Source organism: Camelus dromedarius, chromosome 5 (genome assembly GCF_036321535.1).
Source record: "Camelus dromedarius isolate mCamDro1 chromosome 5, mCamDro1.pat, whole genome shotgun sequence".
NCBI classification, from domain to species: Eukaryota; Metazoa; Chordata; class Mammalia; order Artiodactyla; family Camelidae; genus Camelus; species Camelus dromedarius.
Genome location: NC_087440.1, coordinates 7470882 through 7493142, shown reverse-complemented (window position 1 = coordinate 7493142; position 22261 = coordinate 7470882). Strand labels below are relative to the sequence as shown.

Sequence of the window (22261 nt, the reverse complement as noted above, 5' to 3'; positions counted from 1 at the left end):
AATGCTAAGTCTGGCAGGGAAGGAGGGAGAAGGGCTTAAGCAAGAGTTGACACTCACTGAGTAACTGTCTACTCTCTGGGAGCTGCAAAGCCCAACTTCCATTACCTGATTGAAAACCCTTTTCTAACTCTTGCTGAAAGTGCTGTGTGGAATGTATTGAATTTTAAAACTAAAATGAATTAAAATTAATTTTGTTCTGCAGCTCTTATGAAACACTCTGAGAGGGCTGTGACCTTCCATGAAAGGCGTGTAGTTCACAGCGACTGTGCATCAGCTTCACAAGCAGTTCTCAGTGACTAGGGGACCAGAACCAGTGGAAGTTCTGTTCAGCCGGAAAAGAAGGAGGGGCCTCTGCCTCCCTCCCCTCCTCCCTCACCACGAAGGGCAGGCAGAAAGCCTTCCTGTCCCTGGCTGTGCCTCCAGCATCTTCTGCCACTTTTCTGTGTGGTTTCCTCTGCTAGTGTTTGTTTGTAGCAAATGCACACTGGCGTGCACAGCTCTAACACGTCCTGCAGAAACTGGTCCTTCCGCACAAGCAAAGCCTGAACGAGCCCATGTGACGTGGGCATCGATGCCGTGCTGAACACCAGTGTCAGAAAGGAGTACCTTGCAGTAACTATTGCTCCCAGAAAGTGAACGCGAAGCCAACAAATTCTCTGACATCCTCCCTTCCAAGGTGGAGCCTACTCCCCGACTCCACTGGCTGCAGGCTAGACACTGACTGCCACTCACCGCCAAGGAACAGAGCATGATACAAGGGGCGGTGTGCGACTCTGCAGACCAGGTCACCAAGGGCACTTGGCTTCCTCCCTGATTTCTCGCTTGGATCCCTCACTCTGGGGACCCCGCTGCCAGGTTGTGAGGACACTCAAGCAACCCCTTAGGGAGGCCCATGTGGAGAGACGAAGGCCTCCTGCCAACGGTCACATGGGTGGGTGACCCTGGAAGTAGGTCCCCCTGATGCCTTCACGCCCTCGGACGCTGCAGCCCTGGTCCACGTTCTGTCTCCAACCTCATGAGAAGCCCTGAGCCAGAGCCACTCAGCTAAGCCACCTCCCAGTGCCTGACCCACACAAACTGAGATAATGAATGTTTGCTGTTTTAAAAGCCACTGAATTTGGGGGTAACTTGTTACGCAGGCTAGATAATGACTCTACAGACTAACCAGAGACTAGGAAACAAAAACTCAAACCAAGAAGCTCGGCACTTACCCGGGCATCTTGGTCAATCAGCTCATAATCAATGACAGAGCCATCTTCTGCTCTTCTACCCTAAAGAGAGGGAAAAAAAGAACATTAAATGAGGGATGGTAACAGCTCAGTGGTAGAGCACATGCTTAGCATGCATGAGGTCCTGGGTTCAATCCCCAGTACCTCCATTAAAATATAAATATAAGTAAATATCTAATCACCTCCTCCCACCAAAAAAAAATAAAAATAAAAATGTATATCCTAAAATTGAAAAATGTTATTTTCTCCCAACTCACATAAGTCATTATTTAATTTACTGAATAAACACCCACTTAAAACTTTTCTTCACTTAGTGGTATAGTAATTGAGGCAGTGAGTGGGGGGCTGTATCCTCTTTGGTACCCAGTCCTGGGCTAAGCACCTTACAGAATCCACCCCCTTCCCCCTCAAAGAAAGGTAATGATATTTAAGTTCCTTCTCTCGGAGAGCTTCCAGTCCAGGAAGGGGAAATAAGCATGGGATAAATGGTAAAACAACACAGTGTCTACAGCTCTAAGTAGACGTGAAATGCAAAAGGGAGAAATCTGTCAGGAAGAAGCGTCAGCGGAGTCTAGGGACAGCAGGCTACAGCTGAGGTGAACGGAGAAGGGCGAGTCAGACGAGGCTAGTAAGGGGCAGCGGGAGGGAGCCATCCGCGCAGGAGGGACAGGTGAGCGAGGCGCTGCCCAGCTGAAGCCCAGGTGAGCAGGAGGGAGTCCTAGGGAGGGAGATTAAGTTAGGGAGGGCCAGGGTACAGAGGACTCTGAAAGGCAGCTGAGGGTTTGGATTTGATGCAGCACAAAAGAGTTTTGATCAGGGGAGTAAAATGGTGCAGGTGGATTTCAGAAAGATGGGTGGATGGCGGTGTGGGTGGATGGCGGTGTGCAGGGCCCATGGACGGTAACAGAGCTGGGAGGGCGGAAAGCAGCTGTGACAGTAGTGGAGATGGGGGTGGGCAGGGCACGCTGTGCCAATCAACCACCTGTCATCAGGGTTCCCGGGGAAAATTCCTCTTCCCTCCCCGGGCTCACAGGCATTAAACTGCACACTGGTCAGAACTCAGACACAGAAAGGAAATGCCTTTCACTGCATTAACATATCAACATTAGCAAACAAACAAAGACCTTCTCTCCATGCAAACCGTCACCTGGGCAAACCGTCTCAAAAGAAGTGAAAGCGGGTGAAAGAAACAAGAGGGTCACTTCCCACTGGGTCCCCTGTGACCACAGACAGAGCAAAATGACCTTCCCCAAGTCCCAGGGGACGAGGGCTGGCACATAAATCCAGGCCAGGAGTTGAGAGTCGCCTCCACCTTCTTCAGCCCCAAAGCCCACCTGACCATACGGTTTTGCAGGATAAGAAATCCTATTATACAAAAATGACAACTCGGCAGGGACACTGCAAATCCACTGTCACAAATGCAGCTGGACTTCCTGATGCAGGCACAGAGGACTGAGTTAATTCGCTCCCAAGAATAAAATGAGGTACACAACTTGCCTCGGGAGGAAGCAAGGACAGAGAAATAAACCGGAAACCCACCTTGGCGAGGGCAACCATCAGCTTGCGGAAGTCACCAGATGTGTCGGAAATGATGTCCTTCTCCAGCTCAGTCTTGTACACTTGGAAAACAACACATCTGGTTTTAGGCTTCCCGCCTGCGCAGCCAGCCAGCCACCCATCCCGCTCACCCCCAGCCCACTAAAAGCAGGAACAGCTGTGGCAGCACGGAGATACCTGCCCAAGTGAGGGTGGATTTTCTACAATGATTTTTACCCCATAAAATGAGAACCAGTGTTATTACCACTGACAAGGGACACGGAGAGCAGGACCAGATTACAGATCCTCAAGCTCACCTTTGATCAGTAACCTTTTGGGTAGCTACAACACTGGCCCCCAAACTTCTTAACTCTAAATACTTAGGTGGAACATCAAAAAATTTGGAGGACTAACCACATACACACAATTGTGCTTTATAATCTACTGATTGAGAAAACGCACAATGGCAAAAACTAGTAAGAATTAGAGAGTACTTTTGAATGAATTGGTGCTTTATTATTCAAAATCGCACCTATACGGAAATGTAGTAACATGTGCACACGTAAGCTGCATCATTTACTCCCCCAACACTGCTCAGCGCACAGAGGTCCACATGCCTCTTGCAACAGTGACCCACACTGGAGAGTTGGGGATCTCCTGGGCAGAAAGTGGACAGCACCCAGCATGTGAAATCCTTGTAGGATACTTTCTTTTTATTTTTAATTGAAGTTTAGTTGATTTACAGTGTTGTGTTAGTTCCAGGTGTACAGCAGAGTGATTCAGTTTTACATATAAATGTTCCTTTTCAGATTCTTTTTCATTATAGGTTACTACAAGATATTGAATATAGTTCCCTGTGCTGTACTGTAGGACCTTGTTGTTTATCTATTTTATATATAGTAGTTTGTATCTTGTAGGATACCTTTCTACTTCTCCCCATCAGATCTTTTTTTTTTTTAAAAAGGAATTTTCTGTACTTTTCCTCCTGTCAATCCTTTCTGTTAGTTCCAGTGGAATGTAATCATCAAATCCCAGGCTGTCAGGAGATGGAGGAGAGGGACCTGGCCCCTGCAAACCCCTGGATGGTCCAGATAGCATTTCTGCCTCTGTGATCCAGGCACCCCATCCTGAACACCAGCCGAGGGAGCCAGGATTGGGGGGGGGGGTCATGGAAACTAGGCTGAGAGGGCACATCACAGAAGCCGGGCTACTCACTTTCCTTGTAGACTCTGTTGATTTCCTGCAGCTCCTGGTTGGTCCTGGAGCAGATGATCTCAATGAGGGAGTCCTCATCAGTCCCCAGCCCCTGCAAACCAGGCAGCACAGATGTCAGCAGGGACAGCCCTGGCCACTAGCTCACTTCTCTGCCTCAATCGGGTAAACTGCACACACGGTTTGGCTCTGTAGCGCTCCTTCCTTCATTCCTCCTGAGGGATCGGACTGCATTCCTCAGCACGAGGTAAAGGTGTATTCCGTTCCTTTAGGAAACACTTCACCGGAATGTAAGATGGTTTAACTGATGTGTTTTGTTAGCTCAACTATATTAAAAAATCTTTTTTCCACTATATAGAAATAGTAAAATGGGAAGAGACAGCAATGGAATACACCAAAATGTTCAAAGCAGTTGCCTTCTGGTAATGGGTTTATAAAATGAGTAACTGTATCTTCTTCCTATGTTTCTTTATTTTTCAACTTCTCTAATAATCAACCATTACTTTAATAGATGATAAACAATGTTCTTTGTTAAACAATTCTGCTCAGTAATTTAAAATAAAGGAATATAGAGATTTTAGGCTGTCATCTGCAGCCAGCATCATTAGACTGGGGTAAGCTTTTTCTGAGGGAAAGGTATAGATAAGATAAAATTTTTAGCTTTACCTCTTTGAAATGTAAAATTGGGTTAATGTTAAAATTTTCATTCTTGTACTTCCATTTTTGCTTGATTACTATGCACTCTTCAGGCATTTGGGGGAAGCAAAAGGAAATAATGAAGTGGCAAATAAACCTAGACACCAACAGTTTATTAAGGAGTAAGAATTTGATGGGTGATGTATTCAAATTTAATATATACACTTTGGAGCTGCCGTGCCAGATAGCTTGAAAGGACTCAATGAAACATGCATTTCAAAGCTGGCCTCATGATCAAAGTCAAGATTTAATAATCAGGATTCTCTAATACTTGTCTTCCCGAATATGGAAATACCACTTTGAACTAAGTAGAATTACAACTGTCTAAAATGTAAATCAATTATAAGGTGTTAATACAGTAAGAAACTTACTTATTCACATGAAAAGTGTGTCAGCTATTAATTAAACTTATTAGAGTTTATATGCCCCTAAAAAAGCGGTTTGTATAATGTCAGTTAAGCCTCAGGTTAATGGTTAATTTTGAATTTTATTCTTCATCTAATCTATGAGCCAAAGCCTCTTCTCCCAGTTTTTAATCATGATTTTTAGGCGTGCTAGCAAAGCCAAAATCTCTTTTCTTCTTAGCAAAAGGTCCGATACAAATAGATTGACGACCAAGCGTCTTCACATATTTTAGGGGCTAGTTTTCCCATCTCAAGGATGACAGAAATACAGTCTAAAGGTAACTCATGCATTGGAAGAAATGCTATATCCTGAGGTAGTTGGAATTTAAAATAGGTATTAGCGGTGTAAGATTTGTTTTCTTCCATCACTGACATACCAGTGTTCATACTGGAGAATTCTCACAGTGTTTTTCCTCTATATTTAAAGGTGACCTTGGCAATTTCAAACTTGGCTCAAGCGTTCCAGACTGTCCACAATCCCGATCACAAGGGCAACATCTACTGCAACATATGGCAGATAGTGCCACTGGTATTGCCAGAAGTCAAAACAGATTTTGTTTTTTAAAGCATAGTTCAGTTAATGTCACTCCAAGCTTTATGGATTTCAGAAGGGTACTCAGCTGCGACAGCTAATGGAAGAGCTGGCACAAGGTCAAAGCTTTAGCAAAGCACCTTTCATTGGGCCCAAGTACATAGATTACAGTGGCGATGGACAGCTCAAACAGGTCCGTTTCAAGTCACTAAGACCTAGTAAAAGATACGAGTAAAATTGCACAAATCACAATTAAATGGATTCTTGGCGAAAATCAGATAAACTGATCTGAAGTGATGATGGTCAGAAGAAACCTGGGAGAGACCGGTGCATCCAGAGCTCCAGAGGTCCCAAGACTGTTTTCAGGGTTCTTTTTATCAAGCAGGATCATTAAGTGTTGTAGACATTTTATCATTCTTAATTATACCTCCCTGCAATACAGCCTAGTTAGGAAACTCAGAGCAAGTCTGCTCAAATAAACTGAGCAGAGCTTGGGCTAAGCTGAAGACTGAAGGAAGAGATTTCAGAGCAAATCTTTCAGCAGCCCTCAGCTATCAACTTCCGGGCCCTGGAAATGCCTGGTGGGAAGCTGCCTGACTCCTGAGATGCTATGTGGGGGAAGGGATGACAACTGAACTGTGACATTAGCTCTGGTGACAGGCTTACAGCTTGGTCTTTTCATAATTCAGAAATGGCGGCATCACAGAAAACACACTCCAGCTCATAATAAAAAAACAGCTTTCCCCTCTATGCTGAAGCTTTACCCAGTTTTACCAGCAGAGGGCAGTGTCAGATTATTCAAACTCACTGGCACACTATGAAAAGGGTTCTTCTATGCTTTGCTGCAACGTGCATTTATTATGGATCTATTACATTCATATAATACTTGATGTTTTAGGTATGCATAAAATTCAGGGCAATTTCCAACATGGAATTTTTACTATTTAATTTAACCTAAAAATCCATGTTCAAAATAACTTTGCAAAAGGAAAAAAAGATAGTATGTTCTATGATACTGTGAACTGAACCCAGGTACCACTCATGATCTGAAATCACCCTTTATATGCACTGCGATGTTCAGATTTTCACCGAATATCAGTTGCACAAGGGGACTTAAGAAGGTCAGAAGAAGAAACACCCAAAAGAGCACTGGAAGAATTTTGTTACGCTTCACCTAACAAAAGCTGTGAGTTTTACTTTTGCCTTAATATCATAACACATCTTTTTTAAGGAGGAAGTGTAATCAAGGAAGTCGTTTTTCCAAATGGTATTCCAATTGCCCAGGTGCCAAGCAGTAGCAGCTGGTAACTGACTTCTCTGCATCATGAAATTTCTTTACAGTCTTAAAAAAAGTAATTGAAATATTTTTGGTACAAATCCTGAGACTTATAGCTTCAGTTCATTCAAAAAAAAAAGTTCTAAATGAGAATTCAACAAAACTGAAAATCACCTAATTACACTCAGAAAGCTGTAATTCACAAATATTAATGACAGATTTGACAGAGATTGCATCCCACATGTGTTTACCTTCATGGAGGCTTTTAGCTCGGAAGCGTCATACTGAGCAGGTGTTTTCAATAGGCCCAAAATCACTGTCTCCAGGTGGCCGGACAAGGCTGACTTCAGCGCCGATGCAAGCTCCTTCAGAAAAACAGGCAAGAACATGGAAAACGTGGCTGATAACCAATAATCCCTTTAAAACTGGTGAGCAAGACAAAAGTAGAGGGATGCGTTTGTAATTCGGGTTGTGGCTCTTTGACCCCTCTGGGGTCTTGGGTCACAGGATCCCTCACCTGCACTCCCTTCCGCAGACACAAACGTCAGAAACTGAGAGATCAGACCTCGCTCGGACAAAATCCCTTAAAACCCAAGTTGATTTTGCCTTCTCCCCCAGTCGTTAGAAGAAACCTGGAGCATAAGTATGCAGTGCCTCAGAGGGCTGTGGGTGAGTGCACTTTGCAGTACACTTACACTTGCCCGTGGTAACAGCGGTGGGAAGGCAGGGCACTTTGTGCGGTCAAGGCCCCCGCTAAGAAGGAGGTGCTTAGGGTGGGGAGCTTCCAGGGAAGCAGAGTGCCCGTGACCTGCTGATATTCTAAAAGACTTTGTGCAGCTGTGCGAGGGGCAGTTCCTCAAAGTCTCCAGAGGGAACCAGAGGACCCCCCTGCATGGCTGGAAGTGGGTTCCTGAAGCTTTCTTATGCAAAACGCTTCACCTAAGCCGGACAGAACATCTGTTTTCCATACCAAATTGTAATGGGACTAATCCCCCATTCACCCCTTGACTTCCCTGCTGCAAATTATTTCTTAAGGGTTCCCAGGGTCACCATTCAAATCCACAGACAGATTTTAAGTCAGAGGCCTGAGTCCGCACCCAGGTACGCAGACAAATATCCCAACTCAATGCGGCTTTCACAGACGCCTCGTCGGAGATTACATTTCCTACAAATCATGGGCACTGAGCAATGACTAAACCCTCCTGTTGAAATCATTTTTTCTTTTTACTTCTTCCCTCTTCTCTCCTGCTTTCCAGCAGCACTCGTGCCATCTGCGATGTTTAGCCCCGAGAGGTACTCGCGGGCTCTCAGAGGTGATGTGCAGCCTTCTGCAGGGAGGACGATCCCTTCCAGTCATTCAGAAATGTTGAGGACTGACATAGATCTCAGAAATCACCTGGCCCAACCCTCTCATCACCTACTTTCGCCTGCTTCCCGGTGTCTGAGGAACACACAGCACTTTGGAGGGGGCTCTAAAAGCAGCGCCTTCCAATTATAGCACCAATTTCCCAACGTGGAACTCTGAGGTTAGGTAAGTCCAAACTCGGCCTCCCCATGACACTGCCCTCTGCCCATTCTTTGCTCACCTCCTCAAATAGCACCTGGGCACCTACCGACTTCTCCCGCTTCTATAATAAACTCCCCATGGGCGTTCAACTTCCTGCTTCTCATGTCAAGCACAGGGTTTTACACTTAGCAAAAAGTCCAGAAGTTTTTTTAACTTTTTTGGGGGGGGGTAATTAGGTTTATTATTTTTTTAATGGGGGTACTGGGGATTGAACCCAGGACCCTGTGCACACTAAGCACACCCTCTACCAGTGAGCTACACCTGCCCCCTGCCCCGAAATGTTTGATAAATAAAACATACAGAGGATGTTTCCTTCTGTATGAGAAACCTGGCATCTGGCATCTGCTCGAACAAGAAAGAAATGTAAAACCCATCCTCTCTCTTCCAGCTCCTCCCCACCTCTCCTAGCTGTGCCCAAGCGGTTCAAGCCCTCATCTTGTGGTAAGCCCCGGTCCCTAGTGTTAAAGTACTCTCCAGGACGGGCTCTCTCCTTCATTATGCAAACAACTCGTTGGAAACAATAAGGTTCTGCTTTCAAGATTTCCTTCAGAAAGGATCTCAAGCAGTTTCTGTATCTTTTTGTTAAATATGGTCATTCTCCTTAGCCACATCAAGAGTCAGGTGGGCAGTGAGTGGTCCCCAGCCAGCCCACAGCAGAGCTGTGAGGCCACCAAACCCATCAAGATGTGGCAGTATCTGCCCTCCAGCAGGGTATGTGAGAGCTCTGAGCTCCATCTATCTCACGTGCAATCAAGATCTGGGCTTCTCTGTTTCTGGGTACACTTGTGTCTACACCCAAGTATGTTCCAAGACCACGCTCTGTATGGGACAGCTGAAGGAGCAATTATGGGCACACTGTCCAAAGAGGTGGGCCTTCTGCTCCCCCTGGAACTCAGCTGTCTGCCCACGCACAGATCCCTTTGGGAAACTGGGAGAAATAAAACACTCCCCTCCATGCCTCACTACTGCCGATTGATATGAGTCTAGCTGGAAGAAGAATGTTAATGCCCATGAGATACAAGAAGCCAGATGCTTTCCCACTTGTGTCTTTTGCAACTATTCTGAGAGGTGGGGGAGGGAGCTACAGGAGGCCTTGACCTGCAACTCCCGGAACCCTGGTGGTTGTGTCAACCCCACGAGCAGAAACGCCTTATCTAGAATCCTTCCAGCTCACCTCCACTGTGACTACAAGTGAAAGCCGTAAGTCAAACGGGAGCTGCAGGAAGCCACGCTCACTGCACAGTCCAAGAATAAATCAAAAGCTTTTAATAGCAAGTTAAAAATAAAGCCGCTTGTTCTTAAAAATAAAATTCCCTAACACTGTGACACAATAAAGGATGAACCAGTGCTGGGCTGCTCCTTAGCCACGAGTGGACAAGCAAGGGGAAAAGCACTCAAAGAGCCATTAAAGGTGGGAGCGTGGCGCGCTGAAGATAGCCGGGGAGCCAAATGAACTACTAACCAAGCCCGTCGGCTGCAAAGCTCTTAAGAATTCAAGCGTATTTTTTTTAAGAATGACAGGAACATGCCAGGATCAATTCTCAGTGGAAGCTAGTGTCCCAAGATTAAATTAAACACAAGAGCAAGCAGAAGTCATCAAGATGAAATGAGTGGTAACACGCAGAGAACAGCGTGCCCGGCACAAAGTAAGCACTGAGTAAATGACACCTGTCGTTGTCTTTCCTGTTCCTTTCTTCCTTCACCCAGAGCTGCTCCCTCCACACACTCTGGGTTGGAAGAGAGTGTGGTCTTTATGGACGAGCTCCAAGTAGGTGTGAGCTGTGACTCTTACAAGGATGTAAGGGGGAGACCTTGGGTTCCAGAAGCTTCTTGCTGGTAAGAGCCAGAAATCGTGAAAAAAAAAAGCAACGGCAGAGGAACTGAAATTCAACAAGGAGTGCCCTCCCCCCCTGAACCTGCTGTACCTTTTTGGTCCTTCTCTGGTAGGCGAAGGCAATGTCCTGTCTCTGTTCATTGCTGCGGTTGGTCAAAATGTTGACGATGGTGACCTCATCCACACCTGCGGAGACACAAGTTGTGAACAGTTACTCACCCACATGCTCTGGTCCTTTGGGTTCACATAGGAGGTTTTAAGCTTTTTTTTCAACCTGAAACGTATGTACTGTTCCCTAAACTGAAATACCAAGACATCGAGATGTGTTCTCTGTCAGCACCCTCCACCCAACATGCATGCCCTCTTTGTTTGTTTGTTTCCTGAAAGCCTCAAACCTCCAGCCTATATAGACCTTTTAAATATCTGTATTAACCAAACAAACCAACAAAAACTATTTTATTCATAAATTGGTTTCTGGCATCAACAGTAGGAGGTGCATTTGTGGGGCCTTGGCAGTCAGATGGAACAACAAAGATTTAGGAAGATTTTAAATGAAGGTCCCTAAATTGCCATTTAACTGGGGATTTAATAGACAGTAACTGCAACCTGAATTAATAGAGACAATTATTTATATTTATTGCAGGATTATGACTATATGAGCAGCTAGGTATAATTTCTATAATTATAGAAACTGTCATGACAAATGAGCCAGATTTAATACGGCAGTCGTATTTTAATAGCATAATTGATTAATACAATCATACTTATTGAAGACTAAATTGTTTTGTAAGGAAAATAAACGTTCCACTGCTTTTAATCTTCAATAGGCAATTTTAATAATCAATTTTATAACTTTATTAAAAAGAGTAAGTGTTTTAATCTAAATTAAATCTAAATGGGGAGTTCTCAAGTGCCACCAAAATAGTTTAGTGCCTGTTTTAATTGGAACATGTGTATTTACAAAGATAAGCAATGCTTTCTGGTATCTGGAAGTTTCCAATTTTATATCAGAAATACTCCTAACATGCCATTTAACTTAAGAAAGCACGGTTTTAAGAATTCAGAAAGTGAAAGGTCTCTCTCCTGACTGATTATGAACTTTGTTTAATAAAAGGCAGAGTCTTTGCCATAACTGGGTAGGTAATTCTTGGGCGAGACAGCAGAGTGGCTGAGCTGACAAGGTCACATGCAAACTGCAAGCAGCCTGGCCTAAAGGAAATCAGGAATTTCAAAGCAACAGAAAGGTCAGATCTGTAATTCTCTGAGGCAGAGGCAAAGAGCAGACTGGCAAAGAAGGGATTCTAAACTCTCAAGTGTGTTAGAAAGATCAAAAAGCAGAAAGTTAGAATTTCTGGGTATAAAAATAAATAACATTTATTTTTGCATTTGTATACTCATTTTGAAGTGAATTCACACCGGTATGATAATTGCCTTAGCTGCAGGATTTATACCTTTAGCTTCAATTTTCAGAGTAGCCAGCATCAAGGCAGAAACCCAATGAGATTGTTTCAAATATGCTTATTTCAGCATTGTATATAATATCAAAAATAAAGGGGAAAATGTCTAATAAAAGATTGATTAAATGTTTTTGACTATATAAAGGGATACTATACGGACATTTTATATGATGGTGTAAGGTATTAACCGACGTGGGAAAATGTTCACAATATACCGTTGATTAAAAAAACAGGTTGCAAAACAGTATGCCCAGTGTAACCTGATTATTGTGAAACGCACGCTCACATATAAGAAAACATGTAGACGTCTTTATATCAAAACTGTAATAGTGATCACCTGAGTGGTAGGATTATAGATAATTTCAAACTTTCTTCCTTTTGATTATCTATAGTTTCCAAATTCACCATAATGAGCATTAAACTGCGTGGTTGTTTTTTTAATGTACACCATGAATGACATATAATCACTGATCCAGAATCAACTAGTGACTTCACCACACGAGATTCCTAGCATGGTTCCAAATACTTTAGTTAGAATCAAACACAGTACGCATGGTAGCTAGGAACTGTATTTATATCATTCTCTTCCATTTCCAAGACATCCCAGCCCACATCATCTTCCCTAACCCTCACAACAACCCAGCAGGGGCACCTATGTCTCTTCCCAGTTCATAGATGGGGAAGCGGAAGCTCCGAGACTGGGTCCAGCTCTGCCACTGTCACCTGGGGAAGCACCCGCCCCCCTGGGTCTCAGTGTCTACATCCGCATGAGGAAGGGACTGGAACAAAGACCTTCGGTTCTGCTTCCACGACACACTAACACATGAAATCAGCTTTAACTTCTGTTTAGCTTCCAAGAGGTACGGGCGGGAGAGATTTATTCACTGACTCGTTAAGGTTTACAAGGCTACTTTAGCCAACGTGTCTGGGTGCGTGGGCATGCGTGCTTACCCTCCCAGGTGTGTTCACCTCCGTGCTCGCTCGCTGCCTCTCTAAATACTCCATGGCTCTAACTTTAATTAGGAAAACCACTTGTTTATAAACGTGTTACTTCTTTATACTTAATTTTCTTTCCCAAATCTGAAAATGCGGGAGAACAACAACAAAATACAATTGTATCCTCTAACCTCAACTTGAATATTTCCTGAAACCACTTTTGAGGCTGCTAACCTGAACGCATGCCAAGAACACTGACCCATAAAAAAATTATTATCCCTTGGAAACAAATGCAAAGTTTATATCTGTGTCAGCATGTGGTCCTGGGCCTACCTGAATGAGACTCACATGAAGCACTTACTAAAAACACAGCCCCCTGGGCCCCACTGAGATCTAATGAAAGACTCTCGTGGCCTTTGGACCTGGGAAGTAATATTTCAACCAGCTTCCTGGTGATTCTTTGAGAATCACCGATAGAGATGGGTAGGCATGGGTGGGGACTGGAAACGTCGCTGGAAATCTGCGTGTGCCTAAGACTGTTAAGTTGCTTCTACCAACTGCTTCTTCGGGGTGCAAGGTCAACTACAGTTTTAGGAGAAGAAACGCTTTCCTTTGTTCAAGCAATCCAGCTAAGAAATAACACCTGAAAAGAGCTCGCTCCACAAACTTCAGTGCAGTCCCATGCTCTGAGTCAATGAAACAACTCTTAGCAATCAGACAATGAACCTTTCTGTTCATAGCAGCTAAGCGTCCAGCCAACAGAGTTGGAATTCAATCCAATTATTGGAAATCCCCATAAAGAGCCCAGGTGGTTAACCTGAATCTCACCTAAGAGGCAGCGACAACTATCACCTGAAGGGATCTAAGTGTATTTTACCTAAATTATTTACCAAGCAAACAGCCTGCTGTGTTGTAGCATCCAGCATGCTGGGACCCCTTACCAGTGAAGGATTGACTGCATTACACAAATGCTACTGCCAGAAACTACCAAGAAATTAAGTGGAGGTTATTTCTGCCAGGGGAAGCCCCCTCCCCCGTCGGAGAACCTCAGCTACATCAGCTATTTCTCCCATACCACTGTCTGCAAGTTTCAAATTGAACCAGAAAGAGAGAAAAATCCCGGAGCTCAGGATCAGCTGCCTAGTCCAAGCCTCTTAAGGCACGTCCTGTGTCAAACACCAGAACGCACACAGCTGCCAGTGGGATTTAACCATCTTATCTTTAGACCACTGCTGCTTCCTCTCGACCTGCGATCATAATTGGTGAGACAGTTTATTCCTGCGGAAAACAGTTCAGTGAGGGTTGAAGCTGCGAGGGTCAGCTGGTTACTCCCTGCTCTGAAGGATGAGGACTGAACGCTCAGCCAGCGACGTCAGCACAATCACTTGTCCACACATGCACCACGAGTGCCAGGGCACCGGAAGGCTTTCCATGGAATAAACGTAACGTGGATGCAGACGCCCAGCAGACAAGGCTGAGCCTCTCTGGTTTGATACCTTCCCATCTCTCAGGGCCGTGCCAAGGGAAGCGTCTGCCAAGGGGAAGAGCCTCGGGGCGAAAAGAAACCATATGGGTGGAGCAGAAGCATAAAGAGAAAAACAGCAAACCTGAATAATACTTCGTTTCCCATCCCATTCCCCTTGTGCTTGATATGGATGGCTACAAAGTGATCTAAGCCAAGGCTCACACTGGGAATTGGGAGATGCGGGTGGGGGAGCCCACAGAATGTGGGGGAGAAAGCGATAAATTCTGTGAGCCACGCAGATTTTTTAAAATATCTTTCAGAACTAATAGAAGTTCAGATTTTCAAGACTGGTGAGGAATTAAGACACCAATTTATTTGGCTCCTGATGGGAAATAGCATGATAAAGGTTTTAAGCATTTACTCCTTGAATGAAAATGGCTAATCATATCAGCTAACTACAAAAACGTTTCCCACACTGGAAGCTAGGGCATCGGAAAACCCAGCCCCTGTTCTCAGTGCCGGTCACCTGAAGCAACGGCTCTGGCAAGGGACGCCAAAGGAAAACACGGCTGACTGCAGGGCTCAAGCAGAAAACTCGGAATCGAGGGTCCCTTAAACCATCAGCCATATTTTTAAAATAAAGACTTGCAGTCTAAAATAATGGTTGAATCCAAACCCACAGAGTCAGCCTCCTGGAGTTTCCTCTGCGGGCAGAAGCCCCAAGTCAGCACCACATCTGGCATTCCACGGAAAATGTGCATCCTTATTGTCCATGGCAAGGAACCAAGAGGCCATTCTGAACAGGATGCTGACTCACATCTGCCAAGACACACTGACTGCACAGAGAAAACAGATCTCATTTTGTTTGATAAAGGACTCAGGAGGCCCTCAGGGCAGGGCTGACTGGTTAGAAAATAAAGGAAAACTGCCCAGATCTGCTCCTTATCTAGATCATAGGAAAAGCCATGGCTAAGATTACTGGGCATATCAGTATCAACCCTCAGAAATCCTCTTTAAGACAAGGTCAAAGGAGGCAGGTCACAGGGAGAGGAGGCCACAGACTCATGGGTTTTATTTTATTATAATAGCACCAACCATTCCCTGCATACCTACTATGTGCCAGGCATTTTACAAGGTGCTTTATACAAACCTCGCATGCCATCTTTGCCACATCTGTGTGTGGTGGGTGTCACTGTCACCCCCACCGTACGGAGGAGGAGGCCAATGCTTGTGGAAGGCAGGGACTCACCCAAGGTCACAAAAGCGAGTCACCTGCAGAGCTGGGATGCAAACCAGGCTTACTGCACTGGGCTCGTCTGCCTCCCATTGCAGAACATTACCCCAAACTTGAAAATCAGGCAAAAGGAAAAGAGCCTGTCCTCCCAGTGTGGCCACAGGCCCACCGTCACTGTTTCTGCAGGACACGCCCTCACTCAGCTTGCTCCCCACGGGCTCTGTGGGGTTACGTGTTATCTTGTAGATTTGGGTCCAGGTGGAAGGATAACCCCAAAGGTTATGGCTTTAGTGCCCTGAAGGACATTAAGGCCTTGGATCCAGCCCAGCAACCTTCTGCCAACATACTTTTCTCACTGCCCATAAACACCCCGTCCTCAAAGCTCCCTTTGAACCAGCTTGATCTCAATGAGTCAAATAAACGTTTGATACGTGTTTACCCTGTATCTGTATGAGTCATGTTTGTACCTTTTTGAAATCACAATTTGCTATTTCTTTATACCGCACTCCTCTAACCAGTTGCTAAAAAGGATTTGGGTCAGTAATATGTATGCATGTCTACACAACTGGACTTAACTATCCAGCATGTCCGAACGCACACACATTTAACAATCTGTGGGCAGTGATTCAACACCCGGTAACAATGAACGGCCACTGAAGAAATAACCTACCTGAGGTTTTTTCAGCAGAAAGAGCTGTCTTCTGGAAACAGCCTTTCATAACTTAGTGGGGGGGGGGACAGTCCCTCCCAACAAGCCTGATATGCCAACAAGAGCGATGTCAGGCACAGAGAAGCACAGGCATGCCCTGCTGCCCCAAAGTACCCTTCCCACCGTCTGCCATGGTGCTGCCTGGCCTAGAAGTCCTGCCCTGGGAGTCACACCTCTGGGTCACTCAGAAGTGAGCATTCTGCCTGCAAGGGTCTCACAAGGAGCTGGATGTCCAGGTGAGCGGCAGATGCAAAAGGGAGGCATGTGGATAAGGGACAATGACAGCTGTGTTCTGCAAACTTTGTGGGACTCAGAACTGTATGATCTGGGGAACGCTGGGAACCTCCCCATGCCTCGGTTTCTCATCCTGTACAACAGAGATCATGAGAATCCTTATTTACAGGGATGCGGAAAGGACTGGCTGAGTCAACGACTGGGAACGTGTCTACCACCTTCTCAGCTTCTCTGCTGCAACCCTGGCTCTTGCCTGCATTTGGGTTTTGGCCTATGAAAATACAGGGCATAGAGAAAGTGGGGAACACTTTAGCCACGAGAACACGTGAGATTCCTACTCTAGTTTTATGATACACCCCAGCAGCTGCCTGAGACACGGGACAGAAAATAGCAGGGCTCAGGGTGGGAGGAGACTGGGGAGCTGGGCGCCCCTCCCAAGTACAGCACAGCCGAGGACACGGGTCTGACTCTGGGAAAGTGTAGTTTAGCTAAGTGCCGAAGAAGAGGGTTGGGGCCAGACATCCTAATGTCTTCTTTTTCCATTTTTCTCTGGTCTCAAATCAGCTGAGTCTCTTAGAAAGGATTTAAGTACCATCTCTTTGGTAATCCCACTGGATACTTCAGTGATCTACAATCCTGTCTGCCTTCCTTGTATAATTATATTTCTGAGATATTCTACGGGACCAGCAGGAAAACACAGAGGCCACCACTCAAGATCCAAACTAAATGTAATTGTAAATGAAGGATTATGCATAAAATCCAAGCACCACTGTGTGCCCCATTGCACTATCAGCCTCCCAAGAGGGAAAGTAAAAAACCTGAAAAGATGAAGGAAAAACCAGCACAGCCACCCATGAACTCAGCTGACCAGTGAACAAGTTACTATTTATTGTCTCAACACCGCCGAAGCCACTTAAGAAGGTGGTGACTCCCGTCGTCCCCGGGGGCCACCAGAATTTGGATTTCCTCATGGAAAAGAGGTAACCATTTTCACGAAAAAGAGCTGAGAGGCAGGCAGCAACAGCTGATCCTTACAATCAGAAAAGCATCAGGTGTATATCTGTTAATCCCAGACTCCTGATTTACCCACCCTACTCAGCCCTTTCCCCTTTGGTAACTGTAAGTTTGTTTTCTGTGTCTGAATTTGTTTTGTAAATAATACTGGGGGCTTTGGGGGCGGGTAGGGAGTTATTTATTTATATATGCAGGTACTGGGGATGAACCCAGGACCTCATGCATGCTAAGCACACACTCTACCACTGAGCTATTCCCTCCCCAAGGTAAGTGATATAGTAAATTAACTGTAGGAACATTAAAAGAAAGAAAGAAAAGCATCAGACTCTTTTACCCATGTTTCACAGGCTTCTTGGCTCGAGTTTGGCATCTATGTACCTGTGTAGACAATGATCATTTTGAAGAACATCGGAAAATCTATGCTCAGGGAAAAGGGGGCTGTGACTCAGCACAGGTCCCTCCCTGTTCCCAGCAGGGCTGTAAGATGAGAACTCAGTCTGAAGTAAACCTGAGCGCAGAAGGCAAAGGCCTCCCCCAACGGGAAGGTTCTGTTCCCTCCTGTCCCCTTCCGGGAGGGTGAGAGGGCCCCGGGGTACGTGAGTCACAAGGCATGCTCTCACTCAGACTGGGGGCGGTTCTGGTTGGTTTGGGCCCTAACCTCCCACCGCCTCCTCTAGGAGAGAAGCTTCCGGTGTCTTCAAGAGAATGCATTCCTAACTGCTGTCTCGGCTGAATGAACGCACCTCCAGGTGCGCAGGTGAAACCAAAGATACCCTGGCTTGCTCCCCCACTGCCAAGGGAGGCCAGTCTTTCGGCCACGCGGGAAGTCTTACGCGGCTCCATTTAAAAAGTGTGAGAAGAAAATAAGTGCAAAAACTTGCTGCAGTGATGCTTCTATACTTGTGCTTCTAAGAAGGGGGTGGAAATCACCCGCTTTTGCATCCCTTCCGGAGAACACAAATACTGCTAAAATCAAAACTGGCAATAATAATAGGGCAACTCATTACCCTCCCCTTCCAGAGAGAGAGACCAAAGCTGTGCCAGTTTATTGGCACTTACACTAACTCTGGGGTTGTGCTGCTTCTAATTACAATCTATTTTATGTAGTCTAGATTCATCCTTTTCTAATTTAGCTGACTTTCCTTTCTAGTTATTTGGGCCCATATGGTAAACCATGCACAGCTGTGTTGTACACTCCGCAGTATATATTTAACCCAAGGCCAATCTAGACCAAGAGACTCCTACAGGTTTAAGGCTCAGAAACCTCTTGTTAATTAAGCAATATTACTACTTTTGCATGGCTTTATTCAGTTTCTAACTAGACATTAATTAAGGTAAGTAATTGTAGAGTCTACCTCAAGCCAGAGCATACACAAAACAATCCTTCATTGGCTTAGGTGACACACTCAGGGAATACTGAGATCCCTTCAAACCAGAAACAAAGCTGATTTACGAGCGTGAGCTAAGTTCACGCTGGAAAAAGGATCAAAGTTCACTAGGGGACTGTTATCCTTGTGGACACAGTCCAGATTCCGGAACTGCCTTTTGCTGCCTTGTCTTGCCAGCCACGTATCCCCACTCCACACTCACCTGTACACTCTGGATCTGTGTACATTTTGACTACGATCTGGGTTAAGGATGTACCTTCTCACACAGTCCCCAGAGGCCTGGGCATTAGAAAAGGTTAATGAAATAAAGTCCTTGCCCTTAAGAAGCTCACATTCTGGTGGGAGAGACAAATCCACATATAAATAACTATAACACAATGTGACAAGAGCTATAAATGAGATGTGAAGCATTAGGAGACACAGACCCAGGAATGATTGCTTCTGCCTCCACAGAGAACGTTTGGAGAAGAGGCCGTGCACGGGCTCAGGCTGAGACGTGAGCGCGAACCGCCCCTAGGTTAGAGGTGGGCGGTGGGCGGTGGGCGACACTCCCGCTGCAGGGGGGCTGCACACTCCCGCCAGAGCAAAGGCTCTGTCTGGGCCACCAAACAGCCTGGAGATGAGGCTAGAAAGAGAATCTGCAATGGATAAGGCAAGGGGGCCCATTAGGAAGGGACAGATGCCCTAACAGCCCAGGTGAGAGAGAAGGGCAGCAGGGAGGGACGGATAAGAGCTGCTTCAGGGCTTCTGACCAGTCTAGGCAGCACCAGCACATGGATCTCACCCAGGGCTGCCCCGCCTTCTAGACCTCCCCGCTCCACGCTTGCCTGTTTACAGTCCTTTTGTTTAACAGCAACTGAGTACCCCCCACCACAGGGTTCTTGCTCCAGCTGTCCTTCCCGAGAGCACTCGGACAGCAGGGAAGTGGGTGTACATCAGGCGGGGCAGGTTATGCCCAGCACGCTCTGCACTTGGCGCACGCGCACGCGCGCACATGGGCTACTCCATGGGGGGAGGGAGGGCGCCCAGAGAGCCATCTTCTCATGATTCTTTGGCTTTTGTATCAGCACTTGAGGTTTCTCTTTGTTTCCTTTGATGTCAAGGAAACACCAATTACTCTGCTTTGTGTTCTCCGTGAAAAGGGTTTGAGGTGGTAGCGAGGTTAAGGTGTGGCACGAGCTTCTTAATTACACTTGAGGTGGAAGGCATTCTCAAGGGGGAAGATAAGATCTTTAGCTCAATTTTTTGTAGTGCTAGTATCTAAAAAGATCAAGGAGAAGGTGAAAGAAACACAAGGAATGTGACTCTGCCAACTACAGCTGACACTTGAACAACTCGGGTTAGGGGTTCTGAACCCTCCACCCAGTCGAAAACCCCCCATACAAATTTATAGTCAGCCCTCCAGACACGACATTCTTCTGCATTCCCTGGTTCCTCCACATCCGCGGGTTCAACCCACACTGGACCGTGTAGTACTGTAGTATTTACTTCTGAAAAAAGTCCACGTGTAAGTGAACCCATACAGTTCAAACCCCAAGCTGTTCAAGGGTCAACTGTAATGACTTCCTTTTTGTTTTTAATTAGGTTTTCTGCCTTCCGTTATGAAGGTAATCACTGTCATAGGAGAAAATTTGGAAAATACAGAATATACTGAAAGCACAAGAAAAGAATCAACGCCTATATAAAAGAATTACCCATAATTCTATGTATCAGTTAATAACGCCTTTTTGTTTGTTTTTGACATGAAAAAAGCTGTTGGGGTGTGATCATACTGCATACACTGCTCTATGTACATTTTCTATGCAACTGACAAATTTAAGGTGAAAAAATGTTAAAAATGAGTGTTCTAAAATTAATTCTGTTGATGGTTGCACAACTGAATACACTAAAAAACACTGCAATGTGCATATTCTACAGGTTAACTGTATGGTATGTAAATTATATCAATAACAATGTATAAAAACCATTGATAAACTTTATTTTTCACGTGTCTGTGACATACTACAGACATTCTAGGTAATATAAACAGTTACCATAATCTACCAAGTTATCCTCAACTAGAAGACGGATCTGGGCTTGTCCCTATTATAACCAATGCTGATGTTAACATCTCCGGTACACTGAGCTCTGCAGGGATGTTCTTTCTTCTCAAGAGTTTCCTAGAAGGATTTAAGGTTCTAAATATACTGACAATTTAGAAACAAGTTTAAAGGACCAACAGACTTAACTCAAGAAAATTTACTATTCTCTAAAATCACTAGGCACCAAAAATAAATCAGTAAATAAAAAGTAGTCCCACATTGTGCTGTACACCAGAAACTGACACATTGGAACTGACTATACTTCAATCCAAAAAATTAAATAAATAAATAGTAGTCCTAAGCAGGACTCACTGGGTATTCAGTCTAGAAGAGACGACAACAGGGGACCTAAAGTTAGACCCACAAATATGACACGTATCTGATATCCACAGAATCACAGCTAGAAAATGTTTCCATGCCCCAAAATAACTTATGGCAAAGAAAGAATTCCAATCCTGGCAGGCAGGTGGCATTGCATTGCACTGGGATGCTTAAGAACATACACAGACCTGGGGCTGGACAAAGCCCTGTTCAAACCCCAGTTTGGACCAAAGCCAAGAGACCTGGAGCATATTAATCCTACACTGTGTCACCCATAAGTTGGGGATGATAGCACAGTACATCAGAGGGTTAATCTGAGTTCACCAGGATGAATGTTCTAGAGTGCTTGGTGCCACTCAGCTCATAATGAGTAGCACTCAGGAAGCAGCTGAAACCCAATCAAAAAAATGGGCAGAAGACCTAAAGAGACATTTCTCCAAAGAACACTGTCGAATGAAATAAAATGCACAACCTGGAAGCTAAGAGTTATGTTTTATTCGGCGGATTTTCTTAGGACTCGAGCCTGGGACACAGCATCTCAGATCGCTCTAAGAAGCTGTTCCAAAGTGGCAAGGTAGAAGCCAGGATATGTGAGTTTTTGCAACAAAGACCAGGTAGTCAGAACATCAAAAGATTACTATTAACTAAAGAAAACCAGACACCTCAAGTTAAGGAATTTAGCACTTTTCTACATATGGGAAGGAGCAAAAGTCTGGGCTCATGGAAATCATTCCTTTGATGTGCACCCCACCATCTAGGGCCAGTGTCCCTGTTCATTCACATCCTGAGTTCCCTCAAGATGCACCACTAGGGGTGGCTGCAGAGGCCGGCTGCCTGCTTGTCTGCATCCTGAGCTCCCTCCGCTGTCAGGGGTGGGTGGCGGAAGTGGCTGATACTTGATGGCCACAGCATCCTTTATACTGACATGGCTGGCAATATTTTTCATTCACAAGACCTACAGATGGCCAACAGGCACATGAAAAGATGCTCAACATGACTAATTATTAAGGAAATGCAAGTCAAAACCTTGATGAGGTAACACTTCTTACTAGTCAGAAGGGCCATTATCAGAAAGTCTACAAATAACAAATGCTAGAGGAGGTGTGGAGAGAAGGGAACTCTCCTACACTATTGCT

The 22261-nt window shown here is 45.2% G+C and overlaps 1 protein-coding gene across 2 annotated transcripts in view; it reads right to left on the bottom strand.

Annotated features, from left to right (window-relative positions):
- Positions 1-22261, bottom strand: part of ANXA2 (annexin A2) — a 41814-nt gene that overhangs the window by 3915 nt on the left and 15638 nt on the right. For both annotated transcript variants that reach the window (XM_031452968.1, XM_064485550.1), the window contains exons 4-8: positions 10378-10472; positions 7137-7250; positions 3981-4071; positions 2769-2848; positions 1212-1271 (exon numbers count right to left, since the gene is read on the bottom strand). In XM_031452968.1, coding sequence (XP_031308828.1) covers positions 1212-1271; positions 2769-2848; positions 3981-4071; positions 7137-7250; positions 10378-10472 — 440 coding nt within the window. The remainder of the gene's footprint in view (positions 1-1211; positions 1272-2768; positions 2849-3980; positions 4072-7136; positions 7251-10377; positions 10473-22261) is intronic.